The 16710-nt window shown below is 39.1% G+C and overlaps 2 protein-coding genes across 3 annotated transcripts in view; one reads left to right on the forward strand and one right to left on the reverse strand.

The window, feature by feature from the left end:
* gak (cyclin G associated kinase) overlaps positions 1-1163 on the reverse strand; it is a 49595-nt gene extending 48432 nt beyond the window's left edge. The window contains exon 1 of the mRNA XM_088629108.1: positions 794-1163. Coding sequence (XP_088485234.1) covers positions 794-935 — 142 coding nt within the window. The 5' untranslated portion in view covers positions 936-1163. The remainder of the gene's footprint in view (positions 1-793) is intronic.
* A 2048-nt stretch (positions 1164-3211) lies between these two features.
* cdc37l1 (cell division cycle 37-like 1) lies at positions 3212-15776 on the forward strand. Of its 2 annotated transcripts, XR_015935905.1 has the most exons (9): positions 3212-3486; positions 6268-6549; positions 8122-8215; positions 8348-8463; positions 9263-9385; positions 10241-10414; positions 12408-12479; positions 13556-14319; positions 15121-15776. XR_015935905.1 is itself a non-coding variant. In XM_088629111.1 (8 exons), the coding sequence occupies exons 1-8, from the start codon at positions 3388-3390 to the stop codon at positions 13664-13666; spliced, it is 1071 nt and encodes a 356-aa protein (XP_088485237.1). In that variant the 5' UTR covers positions 3212-3387; the 3' UTR covers positions 13667-15776. The 2 variants fall into 2 exon arrangements, 1 of the variants encoding a protein (XP_088485237.1); XM_088629111.1 differs by having other exon boundaries at positions 13556-15776.
* Positions 15777-16710: the final 934 nt, after the last annotated feature.

Below are 16710 nucleotides of genomic sequence, written 5' to 3' on the forward strand. Positions count from 1 at the left end.
GTCTTAAAGGGGCTTATAAATCTGCACCATATCAAAACTACTTTACACTTAAATATCTACAAGGGATTTTCTTTATAAAAGCAATCCTTCATGTAGGGTACTTGGGGAAAAAAATCCAAAATGGGACATGTCATAAGCACGTATTCTACAGTGCTGAACGGTTGCACAACATGATGAATGACCATGTCCTGGGCGTTCTATCTTCAATCTAAAAGTAGCACAAATAAAAGAAAGCAAGAAGCAGCCAAAAGTGGTATTTTTAAACTTTTCGCGGCACGGTGTAGTAAAATTAGCCTGTTCTTTAACGGAAGCTCGTTTTTAGCCATTTAAAGTAATTTGAGAAACATGTACCGCTCATGTCCTGTGTTCTGATTGTTTGATATCTGTACTTTCCCTTGAGAAAGTGCATCGCGCTGTTCCTCTCTGCTTTTGAAAGGAATGTTCCTAAACTGTTCCAAGTGCGATACTCATTCATACGTTTTGTCAAGTGGTGATCTATCAACACATGATCTCATCAGCACAATAAAATGATCCAAAAGGCGTGAGAGCTTTCTTTTCCTCATCTTCCGTCACACATCAGCCAGCTTTGTCTCACAACACCATTTTCTTTCGTAAACCCTGCCGGCAGGTGCAGCTGCACGTACCGGCTTACAGCCAGCCAGGCCAGACCTGCACACAGGTAAAGTGGAGCACTGACAGTGCTACCTGCCCACGTAGCCTTTACCTTCAAATAAATGAACTTATTTAATGCTTGGCATCGCATGCGACAAATTTACAGAATCGGGCATCTCACCTTCGGCAATTACTCTTTTGATCCTCAGCTTCATCTCGCCGAGCTCCACGGTTTGCCCTACGAAGTCATTCTGGTCCCGGCTGGCAGCCCCAGCAGAGCCGGGCCCCGCCAGGAAATCAAGTGCCGACTGGAAGAGCGACATTATTCGTCCAGCGTCCGGCCCCCTTAGGGAGACAGTGCTATTGTATCTTCAACAAAAATTCAGATCTATAGGATACCTCGTCCCTAAAAATCCAAATCTGGGAAACCACGGCGTTTTATTCAAATTATAGAACTACTCATTCGATCTTCTCACCGCATCAACACACTGTTCCTGCAACCAGAGAACAGCCACCATCATCACTGCACTTCCGGGAGCTCTGACGACAACAGTTACGTCACCTACAGCCCAACCTCGACCAGTTCTGCTTACACATGCTGAATAAATTAAAGAAAAACAATGAAGTCTGTAAAATGATACCGGGATTTATTACTACCACATGTTCACATTATTCTATATGAGTGAAAAACGTTGTACTTATTTCACAGAAACACTTTGAATTTTCCTCAACATGTTTAAAACAATTAAGGACGAGATGAATGAAACGAAACAGGTTACAGCGCAATTCTACCAGGGTTAGTCTAGATAACAACACCGCCTTGCTTTTGTCAAGAGAAACTAAAGTTTGACTTTACAACTGTAGGTCTCTACGATGTTGTCTATAGCTTTTATTATTTTATGTGAAAAAAAACGCTTTTTCAAGAGACGTGGTTACTATTTTTAAAGCCGTTATGTGATATACACATGATGTAACACTATCCATATATTAAGCTTTATTTTAGTAAAAGTTTTGAATTGGTTTACCGTTTTTACAGACATGCAAGAACAAGAAAAGATTAAATATTCTACATTCTACATTTTAAATCTTCAAGAATGTTAATTCACCCTTTCTGTTTGATAACGTGTCAAACTATTAGGTTAACTTGTTCCCATGTTAGTATTACATTCACTTATGAATTCACTGACTAAAAAAGGAATAAAATGTAAATGAAAGTCAAAATAACATTGGATAAGAACACATAATACATATATATAAATACAGAGCATGGCTAATATTGCTGTTCAAAGCCTTCAGAAAAATAAGGTTACGTCGAATTTATGTTAAACACCTTATACATGCATATAAGGCCAGCGTGTAATAAAAAATATATTTATTCTTATAGTATTTTTTTAAGGTTGAGCTTCAAGCATTACTGTGTTGTCTGTCGTTCACCGTTGTAATCTGAATAGGCTATTCCCCCCTCCTGCAGCGTTTTTCTTATCTGTAATTGGGCAGAGGTTGTTGGTCTCTTCTGTGCCTCCACTGATTATGCTAAACGCGAAGAAGGGTATGATTCAGCACACTGTTATTCAAGGATCAGGGTTTTTTTTGCAACGACCTTTATTTGCATAATTACTAGAAAAATACAAATTCGCAATTAGCGACTCTTTTTTATGAGAGCATCACGGTTCAAATAAAGTTAAAATCCACTAAGTCACAGTAGATGTGGGAAACATTCCCTACAATTTGTACGGGCTATGTGGGCGTTTATGTTCTGCAGAAAAAAAAACCGCTAACACCTGAAGAGTTTGTGTTAAGCTATGTCAATGAAGACGACTATACGAAGCATGGACTCCTGAATCAAAAGGTTTCCTAATCACATAGGAATTTTATACAGAAATCCTCAAAGTGTTATTTCCAAAATAGCTACGGATGTTAACACACAATTCCATACAATTGACGTGTCACACGATATTTTCTAAGAGGAACGTGTCTTCAATTAAACGTAGCAGCTATATGATTGTCAAATAAGAACGGAACGTTAAATGGGGTTCTAATTCTATATGTCAGAAACCGAAATTAATATTCCCCAGCCTTGGTATAAAAGCAAGAATGGTATGAAAACAAACAATCCACCAGCCTAGAAATGTACTATTGTATAGTGTAACGCAACGGGGGCTCAGGCGGGTGCCCTTGCCGCATTAGGTCGGCCTTGAACCCGGGTCTCCCGCGTCTCTCTGCAGTGACTTAGCCCCGTGAACTAAAGAAAGATCTTTCTACAGCCCAGTAGCTGTAGTCCTGCTATCACAGGGAAGGGCGGTGACGTCACCTGCTCTGGTACGCCGGCTTTTACACAGTGCCTGTCGGCCGTAAGCGTTACAATATTAAATTTACAGTGGAGCATATTTCGCAGCAGGAGGAACAAAGAAAAAGCTATTACAAAAATGGAGACTTGACCGCCTCGTAATTTTTCTTCAGTACAGTTTTGCTGATCGTAGTCTTCTTCGTGTCGCATAAAATCATAAAGCTCTTTCCAAACTTCGCCTAATACAATCATAACAGCTAACTTTTCTTTGCCCGTAGATGTCATATGACCACAACACAGCAGTCATGTGCCCGCGCACGCCAGAGTCACGTGGCTGTGTGAGTCAGCAACATGGCGGTGGACGTTTATGTCATTTTCTGAAAAGGGATTCTGAGTTTCCAATGCCCTGATTCGGACAGGATCATTCTCTCTGTTCTTATCCTACTGCAGCCGCAGAGATTCGAAGGAAGGGAGAGACAATAGCGAAGATGGAGTGGTTCGGCGGTGGATCTCCCGGATTTTCTAGGGAGAAAGATGGTGAAAGTGTCGGTTCGAACAGCCTCCTGAGTTCGCCACTGTGCCAGCAGGTACTTGCTGAATGTAGACAGAGATGAGTCTTGTAACGGTTGCTGAAAGTCAACAGATGCACGCTGTTCTCATGCAGTAAATGCACACACTTTAAAATGTGTTCGACAAGATCAGTAGTGAATTTGTAAAAATCTCGTTGTTTACTTACTTTATTCTTCCGAATTAGAACCCATCTCTGAAAATTGTATATTACGGTCTTCCAAATTGTTATTATTGTAAATACGTGTTAGTAATGTAAAAGTTGTACAAAATGCTGCATTCCTGCTAACATACTATAGCTATATCAAACGACGTGTTTTGTAGTGCATGTTATTATTACATTCTAAATAATAACCCGCAACTCACTTTATACTTCAAGTACAAATTCAACCGCATTATTTTCAGAAACTAACACTCTTCCATGGATAACGAAATATACCCTGAGCCTCAAAATCAACTTGTTTTCAGAAACATGTCAGTCTTTTTTGCTTGGTGTTCTGACATTTTATTGAGCAGCCTTTATTTAGGCTAGGCAAGCTAATTAACCTGATTAGCATTTTTCATGAGCAGGGTGATTAACAGGGTGTCTCCTGTGAAAGTCACAGGTTAGTAGTGTGGGTGGTTACTGTTGGAAGCAACATAAGCAGTATACATGTATCTTGATACATGCTTTGCATCAGGTTGCAAGATGCTGACATGTGGGCTTCAGTCCCAGTCCCATTTTAGAGCTTAGATAACACTGTGCCTGTTCATTGGTCTCTGAGCCCCAGATGTCCAATGTTTTTCCAGCTCATCCTGCAAACATTCAGTGAAGCTTAAGACTGATGAGTAGGGCATCGATGGCATAATTGTCACATTTCCAGCTCACAAGAAACAAAACATTTTTAAATGGGCTGTAGCAGGACATGTTTTGTTCTCCAGGAATGTTGTCATGTCAGGACGAGCCTGCAGGAAGTACAGCAAAGCAACTCGCAGGAGTTCATCAGTGCAGTGCAGTGCAGTGCCTTGCAGTGCCTTGCAGTGAGGTTGCTCTCAATCGCTGCAACTGGAGTTCTGTAAGGGAATAGACACTTCTCCACAAACCGTCGCACTTGGACCTCACCCAGCGATTCTGGCAATGTCAGACAATCAAGCGAGATGCCATGACTCATAGTCTCCCTGACTGTGGCCAGATCATTGACGGGCTGTGTTTGGCTTTAACATCTTGCCAAGTTAGAATTTGCTGGCTGTGAATAACCCTGACAATGAGGGACAGTGTGCTGACTTACTCCAGCCTCCAACATACTGATGGGTTGACAGCATTGTTTTCTCAATAAGTGGGACATGATGTTTCCTTGCAGTGTTAATTTGTTATTTCGTTGATTTTCACCAGGTGTGACTTTCAGCAGGTTTCATCACATGCAAAATCCACTCTTCAAGCTATGGGGTAATTTTAGTGATTATACAATAATCACTTGAGTGTTTTAGGCTCAGTCAAGAATAATCATTAAATCAAAAGGCAGCCAAATACATTAGCCAATATTCAAAACCTGTTTACCATTTTTCTAAAACTAAAACAGTAAAACTAGAGTAATGTATTTTTAATGTTTATATATTTAGTTAAAAATCTTGGATTTAGAATGCAGTCAGTTCACTGTAACTGAATGATATCTAATGAGACAAAGCTACTTGCCTCTTGACAAGCTGACGTCCTATGATTGGTTAGCATGCACAAGAGCTCTGGTGAAGTTACAGGCCTTACGAAATGGTGGCCCATATTAAAAATACACTCTATATAAGAGTTTTTACTTTTCAAATGAATAAAATGCAGCCTGTGCATTTTAATAAGGGAAAATCCCTAGTGGATCTTAAAATTGTATTTTTTATATTGGGACACAGAAGGGGCTTTTGTGCAAGAAACTGGTCCTTCAAATTAGACCTGATTGAAACTGAGCTTTAAAAATATATCAAATGCGGACTGTTATGGGTATTAGCAGGGTAATGTTGTAATAACAGAAATATTATTTTCTAATTGTCTAGATTTCTGGTTTGACAAAGTCAGGTTTGATGACTGTTGGCTTTGCCTTCAAGACCTATTATAGAAAACGTGTCTTAACAGTCAGAAAAAAGTGACTGTTCGTGTCACTGTATCCTAACAACTAGCGCACATAATTTGAAGTTGACCTCTTTAACTACTCCAAATATATTAGTTTCTGGTTTCAGTTCATACAATGCTATTTGTTGATCAGAAATAAATGCCTTAAATAGCAAGCAGGAAGTTGTACTTAACCCTTGTTCATCTTTTGCAATCTTTTAGTGACTGAGACATGTCTGGGTGCATTTGGTCCCTCGCCCTGATAGCATCTGTCGCTACAACAAGATGAGTTATGAAATTGATGTACCAAAAGTGCCAAAGTAAGAAATCTCTATAAAGATGGCAAGGTAGTTACAGTGGAATTGAGATGTAATTCTGATCTGCAGGATGGGCAGTACCACCTGAAGACGGGGTGGGAGCGGGGTTAATTCAGGCTGGGAGCAAATCGCTTGGGGGGCATTTCAGCTGGTTTGAGGGATTCTGCTCTCTAGATCTCCGGATGGGAATTGGTGGAACCTGGCTCGAGGAGTGGGAGCTGTTTGTCCACAACCTACCACTTATGCTTCAGTGTTTCCAATTTAGTATTCTGGTTGAGAAGGAAGAAATTGGCCTCAGAAGACGATTTTCGGCGGGTTTTCCTGGTTCACCGACGGAGATGTTTGCGATGGGGCAGGTTGAAGAGCAGCTGCCGACTGCCATTTGATACGATGCGCCATCTGTGTCCCAGGTCGGCGCGGCCAGCGTGGAGTCCCTCTGCAGGAGCCAGCAGCAGTGCGTGAAGGACTCCATCGTCGGCAGCTGGCAGCTGGCGGAGGCTCAGGACAGGCTGTGTGGGCTGGAGCTGCACGGCTCGGAGTCGGCGGAACAGGAGCGTGCCCGGGCTCAAGCCAGCTCCGCAGAGCTCTTTCAGATCGAAAGGGAGTGGAGACACAAGGAGAGCCTGCTGGGCAGTGAGGACAGAAAGAGCCCTGTGCTCTGTAACACCTACAGCAGAGATGTGTTCAATAAGGTATGGGTTTCACGCAAGAACAACCGTACCGTTACAGTAGTAACAGCTGATAAATAATGAACCACCATCTGTTTGGTACAACTGTATGGCTTTCTTTGTACAGAATTATTTTTTTCAAACCAAAAACCTGTATGATGTCATTTGAATAACTCTTATTAATAAGACATATTTTAATACCACAGACATTAAGTGAGGCAAGGTTTGATAGCAGTCTCTTAAAATGTCAGCACTGGTTAAGTTAGGATATTGCAGTTAAGAGCTAAGCTCATCAGCCGCCTGCATTTACCAGTTCAGCAGATTGTATTCAATTAAATACACTGTTTTTTTTGCAACATCTCTTCTACATTTTAAAACACAGATTCAGAGACTTGTTGTTTCTTTTAGACGAAGAACTTGGCAAAAAGCTCTTCTAAATAGCTCACCTACAGTATAAGTGATGTAGGAGAATACAGCTTTGCTCTTGTACTTCATATGCATTCATCAGGGCAGGAGCTATTTCCAGAGGAGCTGCTCTTGCAGAGAGACTAATGAGATCTTGTTTCACTGCAGAGGCGTTGACCCAGCTTTAAAGTAGACTCTGCCAAGCTGACTCTGCGTCCTCGTCTTTTTCAGCTCCTGGGTATATGCTGCAGATCTGATCTGATGTTCTGCACTATTTCTCTTACGTGACCCAGTAAGACACTCCTGGGTTCAGGTGCAAAGTGTTATCTCTGCACAGCACCTGCTCTAAGGCTGAGCTGTGTTGCAACATCTCCAGTCTGTGGTTACTGTCACCTGGGAATCCAAATGGAATGCTGCTACAGATTTGAACAGAACTGTATCCATCGATGAAATTTTAGTTCACATCAAAGTGTTCCACTGGGCCTGGTAGGATGGCTAGTATCCGGGATAGGTCACTTTTCATGAGCCAAGTAGTTGTAACTCCGTGTTGTGTTATCAAGCTTCACTCGGCACGTGTAGCGAGGCAATTTGAAAGATATACATGTATGACATCCAAAATGTCGACAGATCTTCATGGTCATTACAAAGACGGTCGATTCCAGATGTGCTGTACTGGTGAAAAACCTGGATTCATTTAGATTCTCAAGGCTCCTTTGTCTTCTACAAAGTCATTCACTTCCTCAAAAAATGCCTCCTTCTGGTCATTGTGTTTCATCTCTGCCCATGGGATGAACTTCATCAAGCCCAGTCTCGTCATCGCTTCATGTATGCACTTGTGCACTCAAGATGCAGGATATATCTTGCCTTCAGGAACTCCAGTTACTGAGTTCTGCACTAATGCTTCTTTCAATGAAAAGATCTTGAAGGCAAGCATACTGAAATACGTTCTCAATAATTGATAAGGCATTGTAGATGTTGTGAATAATTGAAGGATGAGGTTTCCATGCTTTTCTTCTTGCTTCCAGTATATTTTTGCTGCTTTCATACAGAGAAGTAGACAAAACCAGTTTTAAGTAAGTACTGGTATACTAATGATGAGCTTTGTCACTTAAAAGACATTAAGAGGTGTACTATTTTCTGTAGTTAGGTTAAAGATAGTTTCTAATCATTTATTATGTTTGTTTTATGCAGAGTATTATTAATGTGCAGAATGGAAACAAAGAGGCAAATGATGATCTTAGCCAAACCTTTATCCAGAAATATGAACATCAGTTAAGGCACTATGGTAAGTCAATTTGAATGTTTTTTCATTTGCTTTTTTCATATTTGCAACCCCCTGGTTGAAGTGTTAGTGTGTCAATTGTAGGAAATAAGATCTGAATTATTGATGAAATAAGACTGGGATATGTTTTTCAAGGTATGCTGAGGCGATGGGACGACAGTCAGCGATTCCTGTCTGATCACACTCATCTCATTTGTGAGGAGACCTCAAATTACCTGGTTCTGTGGTGTTTCCGCCTGAGTGCAGAAGAGGTACCGCTGGATTCTTTCAGGCATTCTTTCAAGAGGGTCTTCAGCTCACATTCGTGTAGAATTTGAGAAAACTGGATCCTAGTGGTCAAAGCATTTTGATTACCTACCAGTGAAAATGAATTAGGATGGTTTCAATTCCGTGGGTGCTATCTGTGTGCATGTTCTCTATGTGTTCGTGTGGGTTTCCTCTGGGTGCTCTGGTTTTTGCCCACAGTCCACAGACTTGGCTTCTGGGAAAATTTGTCCTGGTACGAGTGTGTGCATGTTTGTGTTTGTGTGTGTCCTGCAATGGACAGGAGTCCCATCCAGACTGTATTCCTGCCTTGCAGCTGTTGTTAACCGAGATAGGCTTCGACTCCCCCTGTATTGGAAGAAGCAGTTAGAAAATGGATGGATGGAAAGCAAATTACTTGTAAATGGAATTTTACCTACTAGATGTGCAAGATAGCAGTATCGAAAATTTAAATTATTGCTGTTTTTTTGCATTTTTTAATTCTGTCTTGTCTGATAGTTTAAGTGTTAATTGTGCAATAATCAAATGAGAATTGTAGGCAGTTCCTCCTAGGAGCAGAGAGACTCGATTAATTTTTCATTGATATTTTTGCCAATTTGAAGGAAGGAACTGGCTGCGAATATTTTTTATAGAAGCCTTGAATGCAGTGTCATTAATAAGAATGGAAACAGTTTTTTTTCCCTGTTTTGTAAGGAGGTGTCCTACTAAGTCAGTGCTGAAAGTGTGTTTCAATGCATCAGACCTTCATTGAATTTCTGAGAAACCATCTGTATCTGTGTCTCGCAGAAAGAAGCTCTAATGGAGCAGGTGGCTCATCAAGCAGTGGCCATGCAGTTCATCTTGGAGATGGCCAGCACTAATAAAGAGGATCCGAGGGGCTGCTTTCGAAAGTTCTTCCAAAAAGCCAAAGTAAGGCAATGTTACACTCAACATGCAGTTAGATCTGGATGGGTTATAGCATACACAGGTCTTGTAGCTTACTAGTTTCCTACTGTGTCGTAATGTGACCTGTTATAGCACAAAATCATTTAGAATACAGTAAGCTGTTGTTACCAATTGGGGATTTAAAAAACCAAATCTTCCTTATCTAACTTTTAAGGGAGTTTGAACAAGTAACAGCATAATGAACACAGGAAGAGCATATGAATATATAAATATATTTAGACTTTACAAAGGCTTTTTGGTCAAGTTTCTTAGGAATTCTCAAACTTCAGGCTGTAGACATTCACAATAATCAAACATGGAGAGTTTAGTGCTAAAAAGTAAAACAAAAATCAGAGCTTTTACTGTAAAGTGTTCTGCAGACAGAATGGGGCAAATGAAGCAGAGAGCAGGAATGTGACAGGGGAAAAAAAAGAAATGTAAAAAGGGATCGGAAGAGATGAAAAATTGTAAATAAAAAATCAAGTGACTGTCATCACTACCTTTTTGTGGTAAAAAAAACATGGGATTTAGTTAATAGTGTAACAGTTGGTTATAAAAAAAGCAAACAGAATAGTAACGGGGTTAAGTGAGTTCTTCAAATAGCTAATATCTTGGGAACAATCCCCCACTAGAGTTTAAAGTGGTATTACAGGGCTTAGCAAAAGAGCAGTCTGAAATGTGTGTCCACAATGGAAAATATTCTTCCACAATAATCATTTAACAAATGACGGTAATGTAAGAAAACACCACTGAAATTTACATGGACAGTTTGTCTTAATGGAAAATAGAGTTGAGTCTAACATTATGAGAACTGCATCCCTGTACTTTCTTTAATTTTAGGAAGGCCAGGAAGGCTACGTGAATATCTTCACAGCTGAACTGGAAGCTTTCAAACAGCGAGTGAGAGAGTACACAATGAAGTGCAAGAGTGAGACTTTTACAGCCCCCGAGCTTCAGAACACCCCAACTGTTAGCTTACTGGACCCTAAAGAGGTCCTGGAGTCTTTACCACCTGTGAGTATGGTCTTCTCTGTCTTTTGTGCTCATTTTTGGTTGTTTTTTTTTTTAAATAAAAGAAAATAATATTGTGCCTACCCAAAACCTTCCATCTGCCATCCCCCTCAGTAGTTCTCCACTCCAAGCTTGTCCCCATGGATCTCTAGGTCAGACAGCTACAACGAACTGCCAGTCAACAAGCCTTTAACTACATCAGCAGAGCACTCCAGCTTCCAGTGTCCCTATATTGACAACATGAATCATATCTGCAGGAGTACATGGACTTGACTAGTTAATGGATCGAAAGCAGCACAAATGAAGGGGTGATGCTCAGTAAAACAGGGATTTGTATTGGGACTATTGCTCTTCCTAATGTGTACTAATGTTTTCGATTTTTATCTATAGAATAAGAACCAAAACGGGACAATCAGCAAACACGGTAGAAACTGCAAACAGCAAATAAACTGTGGAAAGATTCCGATAGAATTCAAGACTAGGTGAACACTTCTCAGGTGGCTTTTAATGTAGACAACTGCAAAGTATTACATGCTGGTAGCAACTTATGAACTAAAAATATAAGGATGGAACTGCTGAACTTAGCTTGTGAAAAACAGTTATGTTGATATTTTTCCCCCTCTTGACTGAGTAATACAAAAGGACAGGGTATATGATTAGAAGTGCTGAATCTAAGTCAAGGGATATTAAATTTTTAAGGCACTATTAAAGCCTAATTTTAATTTTGATGTTGATTGCTGACATTGCTGCTCTTGAATCAGTCCAGGCTAACAGAACTAAACCATTTTAGATTCAAGCGGATCTGTTACAAGTATTCAGAATCCTCAGAGGCTTTGATCAATGAAGAAGAAGTAGAAAATGAAATGAAGCGGAGCTTTTAAAACCAAGAAAAGGGGGCACTTCTTTACAAAAAAGGTTTAGTGAGAGTCTGGAAACCACTACCCACCCATAATGTATTTTACTGTAGGAAGCCTAATCTTCCATTTGTTTTGATATAATTGGGGATTCACATGTGTGCCTCGTCGTACTTTTAACTGCCTGGTAGGGCTTAGTGCTGAGGATGCAGGTTAGTTTTCCAGCAGCTTTCTTTGCTGTCTTAACAAGAACTCTTGAGACATAGGAATTGTCTTAGACATAACAAGAGGATGCAGCAAGATACTAAAATTATATTAAGTAAAACAATTAAAATAAGAATGTAAAACAGTGTTAAATGCCTTGAATTATATTATGGTGCAGTTTCAAAAGTGTGATTTTAAAGTGAAGAAATAAAGAAATTTTCACAAAGAAGTGTCCCATTTCATGTGCATAGGCCATAGATCATTGTGGTGTCATGGTAACAGCAGTAGAATCCCAGGCAAACAGTGAAAATCTCCAGACTGTTCCATATTAATCTGCTGCAGAAAAATAGGCATTCCAAGTAGGATTAAAAGCTAAATGCCTGAATAGCAACTGAGTTTAGTTTTTGCTGTTCAGGCTGTGGAGCATTTTTGGGCTTCACAGATAATGCTGCTGCTGCCTCACAGATGTTGGTTCAGTTCCAGACTGGAGTCCCTTCTGTGTGAAGTTTGCAAGTTTGTGTGAACCTGGTGCTTCCAGCCCCCTTCCAGAGTTGCTCGTGTACTTGCTCTGCAATCTACTTGAGACCCATCCAGGATGTAGTCCTGCTTAGTGCCCCTTGTGCTTTCCAGGATACGTTGTGGGTCTTTTCAGGGCTTTTACCAGGAATAAGCACCCTTCTGATGCTCAAGTGGTATTAAACACCAAAACTGGGAAAACTGGGAATAATTATAGTAATTCTATTTTTCAAATTTGGAATTGTGATTTATTGACAGAAATATAATACCAACCAAAAAAATTGGAATAGCAAAGTCAAAACATGTATTTTTGCTTTACAGTCAGAACTTTGATTTGTGACCATGAGAATAATATGAATGATGAATATATGGCCTCATTATTAGTAGTAAAGATAAAATTGCTTCTCTCCCTTCTGTTGAAGGACCTGAAGAGGGGTTTTCAGCTGCAAGATATGCAGATTCTGCAGAATGTTCTCAGCAACATGAACCCACAGGTGAGCTGACAACTCTTATGTAAACATTTTTGTTTCTTTATTAAAAATGAACACAAGATGAAAGTGTACTCTTAATATTTTTAAAGTTGTCATTGAGGCATGTTTAAAAGTCCCCTGCTTAAATAGAAATTAAAATTACCTGGGTAAGTGTTACGTTCTCTTAATTTCAGAGGTAAAATGATAATTTTATCAGCAGGTCTCTGTGCCAGCAGTTTCTTTCTCCAGAAACTCATTCCAGTGTTGCCCATTTCTTACAGAACACAGTTTGTGGCCCGTTTTAGGGGTCTGACTTTTAGCCTTTTGATTGAAATAAATGTTTGCAGACCATGCACTTCTCATTTGGACAGCTTTCTATAGTAACAGATGATGTCATCTTCAGCAGTAGGAAGTAGCTTTTTAATAAATTGCTCTGAGACCAAAATATGAAATTAATATTTGTGAGCTAATTGTGTCTGATGACTGAAGAAATATATCATCAGTGGCACAGCATTCACATACCTTAAGGTTATAAATAGGGTGATGAGTATTTTACTCTGTGAGCTGTCTGACTGGTATTGTATTTTAAAATATTTCCTTACAAAGTCAATAGACAGTTCTATTCATTGTGTACTTTTTAAAGCCAATAATATGTACATAAAAAAATACAAAGACACATGTATTGGGACACTGGTCAAATACATTTAAGTAGGAAGACTTTATTTGTTAAAAATAACAACATATTGGAATAAGATATCCCTATCTCTGTTTAAGAAATGGATACTTATGAGGTAAATACACATTTTCACACAGTTCTGAACTTCATTTGCAGAAAGGTTAGCAGGTATTAATTAAAACCTGTAATTCAATATTCTTCCATTGGAACGCATTTGACAAAGAGTTTTCCAGTGCTGTTAAGCCACTTATCTTGTGTAATAAACCAGTGGAGTCAGTGAATGGGGAGAGCGTCCTGTCATTAGATGTAATCAGTCTAATAAGGATTACCACTGGTAAGGATTTATAATTGAAATGTGAAAGAAATAACATTTTCCATAACTAGCAGGCTTCAAAATTAATTCCTTTTCTGTCACCACCTGCAGGTTGCTGAATACTACGTGAAACGCTGTTTGGATGCTGGGCTGTGGGTCAGCTCTGCTAATGGGACAAAAGGAGAAGCCACAGAAGATACCAGGACAATGGAGACCTCATAGCGAAAGACTGCCTTGACCTAGGGATTTCCTGCAAAAGGGGGACTGAGGCTATTTTTCTATTTAAATCAGTATGCGCCTCAACATGTGCCGCACTTTATATTTGTTCAGTGTTATTTAAAAGGAAATTCTATATTGAAGCATTGCCCTGTTTTGCCTTTGGAGTTAGTTTGAAAAAGGAAGACCTGCTCCTGCCACACGTTGAATGTTGCAGCATGGTGGTGTTTAAGGATGTGTGCACCTTAAGTCTTCTTTTCACCTTGTTAAGTCTCCAGAAGAGTGTCAAAGCCCCATTACAGGGGGAAAAGAAAGCATCATTTTCCTTAGCAGCAAACAAAGTTGGCTATTGGCTATTGCTTTGTCACATAAATTCCAGGATGTTAATTTGTTTGTTCCTTTCTGGTTTATTGGTTTAGCCATTAACAGTCAGATTGAAGCAGTTCTTTATGCTTTGAAAATAGAGTACAACTGAAATTCTGCGTCTGCAACATTCAGAGCTTGATACAGCAGAAAGAAGACAAGAATATTTTCCTCAATGTGGACTTCTTTGTTCCTGTGTTGTCTTGATGCCCACGCCCCCATGAGAATGAGACTTGATGATCAGCAAGGGGAATGTCGTCACTCAGCTCACGGTCACAGCATGAGGGCAGCCAAAGGTATAGGTCTTCTCCGAGATCGGAAGGCGATAAGGCTGAGCTGTACATTTGCTGAAATACTATTTCTTTGTCCAGATTTTGTTCTTTCTAAACATACTGTAAATCATTTTGTACACTACAACTGACAAGGCTATAAAATGAAACAGATTGAAGAACCATGGAGACAAAGCTTAATATGGCTACCACCTTGCATAATGTACATATTTGCATTTTCTCTTCATGTTTTACTTTATTAACACAATACAATTAATAAACACCATCCTGTCTACCACATTATATAATTGTACTATGCAGGCCAAACTAGAGAGAACCAGGATGATACATGACCTCTCCGATAATAACGCAAACCTGACCGTCTCACTTCGGTTGAATCGGAAATTAGACGAGAGTCATCTTGAAAGCGACAAAAAAGTGCATTATGAGCTTGTCAGTCTTTTATATGGGTTGAAGGTTTCCTGAGCAGAGATAAAACGGTGCCCATAAGATGTCTGGAGTACTTTGTGTTTCTGATCAAACATTTGAAGGAAGATGGCATCTGTCAGAGTGGTAAACCAAGTAGGGAAGGGCGTGAATGAGGAAAAGATTTTATGATGGAAAAAGTGTGTCTGTTAGTGGTATAAAGATTGTTTAAGTGGGTGCCTGTCTGTGTGTGGTTTGCATCTTATTCTAATACTGGTTTTCGGCAATTCCTCTGCCCTTAAAGCCATGTAGGTTAGGCTTGATGGGGAAATCAAGGGAAAACATTTTTCACTCATCCCCAGTTATAATGCATATTGTTTTGCTTTTCGTTTTGTTTTGTAGTCCTGCAACCACCATTTTCAGTTCTGACATAATGGAAAAAATAAAGTCATTGTCATGGGGTCATGACATGAAATCATGAAAGGGGTCATGTCTCCAGATGAAAGCAATGCCGGGAAGCTGAAATCCTGCTTATTGGATGTAGCCAGTGGAGAAAAGCACCACTTTTAATCATAACAATTGCAAAGCTTAGATTAAATTTGAGTATACATGCCTGTTTGAGTATATTTTATGAGGTATATATAGACATAACTTTTAATACGCTTCTGGGAAATTTAAGATCTTAAACTGCTGGTGTTTTAAGCTTTTGTCAATGGCACATATGGATTTGCAACATTATTTGGTATGCCTGGCTGAGGGGAATATATATCTTCAATAGTTCATAAAATAGGTTTACAAATTAATAGCCCCACTTCCTGCTGCCTCTTATTTTTTGTTTCTGGCTAACTTCTGTCATGTTGTAATTCTGAACAAAACTTCCAAGTGCATTTCAGCAGTTACTGCTGCAAATAAATAATGTCACAGTGTAATGTGTTCTTCTTCGAGACAGTGCAGCTTTTTTTGCTACAAATGGGGAAAAAAACTGGAATCACTCTTTACCATTAATGCCTAAAAGATGTTCTAAAATAAGTATGTTCAATAATAAAGATAAATGCAGACTGCTGTGTTGCAGTGTTTGGTGTTATGATTGTTCAGTACTTGAATATAATGTTGTTCCTGTTCTTTCAAAAGGAATTTGTCATTTTAATTTGCTCTTAATTTTTAAGAAATAGGAATGTTACATTTTTAAGAATTATGTTCTAATTCATACTTATTTAGAAAATATCTTTTCTGAACAGCTACAAGCCAGCTGTTCATCTACTGACCTATAAACAGCAAGGGTTTATTCCATGTTGATGTAGTTTTTTTACAATCAACCAATCATTCAAACAGATGGGATGTATTTAGTGTGTACTTGGGTTGCAGAAAGCCTATTAAGAGTGTTCACATTCTGTTCATGAATTGCCTGACACCACTTTAAAAAAATCAGGAGGGAAATTTTAATACAGAAATACAAATTAATGTTCATACAAAAAAAGAGGTGATGGAATCTATAGTGTCATTTAACAAATACATTTCTTCAGCGGTCTTAAACCTTTGGATTAGCATTATTAACTTTTAGCACTTAATTATATTTTGTATTTAACAAGTGTACACTGTTAAGCACATTAAATGTAAAGTGAAGGCATGGAAAGGACAGTATTTTAATTTACGGTAATTCTGCATATCTAAAATGACAAGCACTTATTTGAGTCTGTGGCAACTGTTTTTTGTAAAAGAAGAATCTACATCTTTTCAGAGTTTTAACCAACAGAAATGGTATGTATTTTACTCTGTACTTAAGAAAGGGTGCACTTTCTTAATTGCACCCTTTTGTGAATTACAGCTGTGCAAGAGCTGACAACAATGAAATGCTCTAATTAAGCAAATTATTAGTTATTTTAAATGTATAAACATTTCAGACTTCAGTGGTATCACAACTGAACTACATCTAAATTAGGAGGGATGGTTTGCAGGGTTAGGGGTCAGCTAACAGAATAGGAAAGGATTGTG

Source organism: Lepisosteus platostomus, chromosome 4 (assembly GCF_059453375.1).
Source record: "Lepisosteus platostomus isolate fLepPlt1 chromosome 4, fLepPlt1.hap1, whole genome shotgun sequence".
In the NCBI taxonomy this organism is placed as follows: domain Eukaryota; kingdom Metazoa; phylum Chordata; class Actinopteri; order Semionotiformes; family Lepisosteidae; genus Lepisosteus; species Lepisosteus platostomus.

What these genes read in the sequence shown, in the direction of transcription:
- cdc37l1 (XM_088629111.1), top strand. Translation starts at nt 3,388, where the DNA reads ATGGAGTGGTTCGGCGGTGGATCTCCCGGATTTTCTAGGGAGAAAGAT. An exon ending in ACATCAGTTAAGGCACTATG is followed by an intron (nt 8,216 to 8,347) that starts GTAAGTCAATTT and finishes ATGTTTTTCAAG; the next exon opens with GTATGCTGAGGCGATGGGAC. An exon ending in AGTTCTTCCAAAAAGCCAAA is followed by an intron (nt 9,386 to 10,240) that starts GTAAGGCAATGT and finishes CTTTAATTTTAG; the next exon opens with GAAGGCCAGGAAGGCTACGT.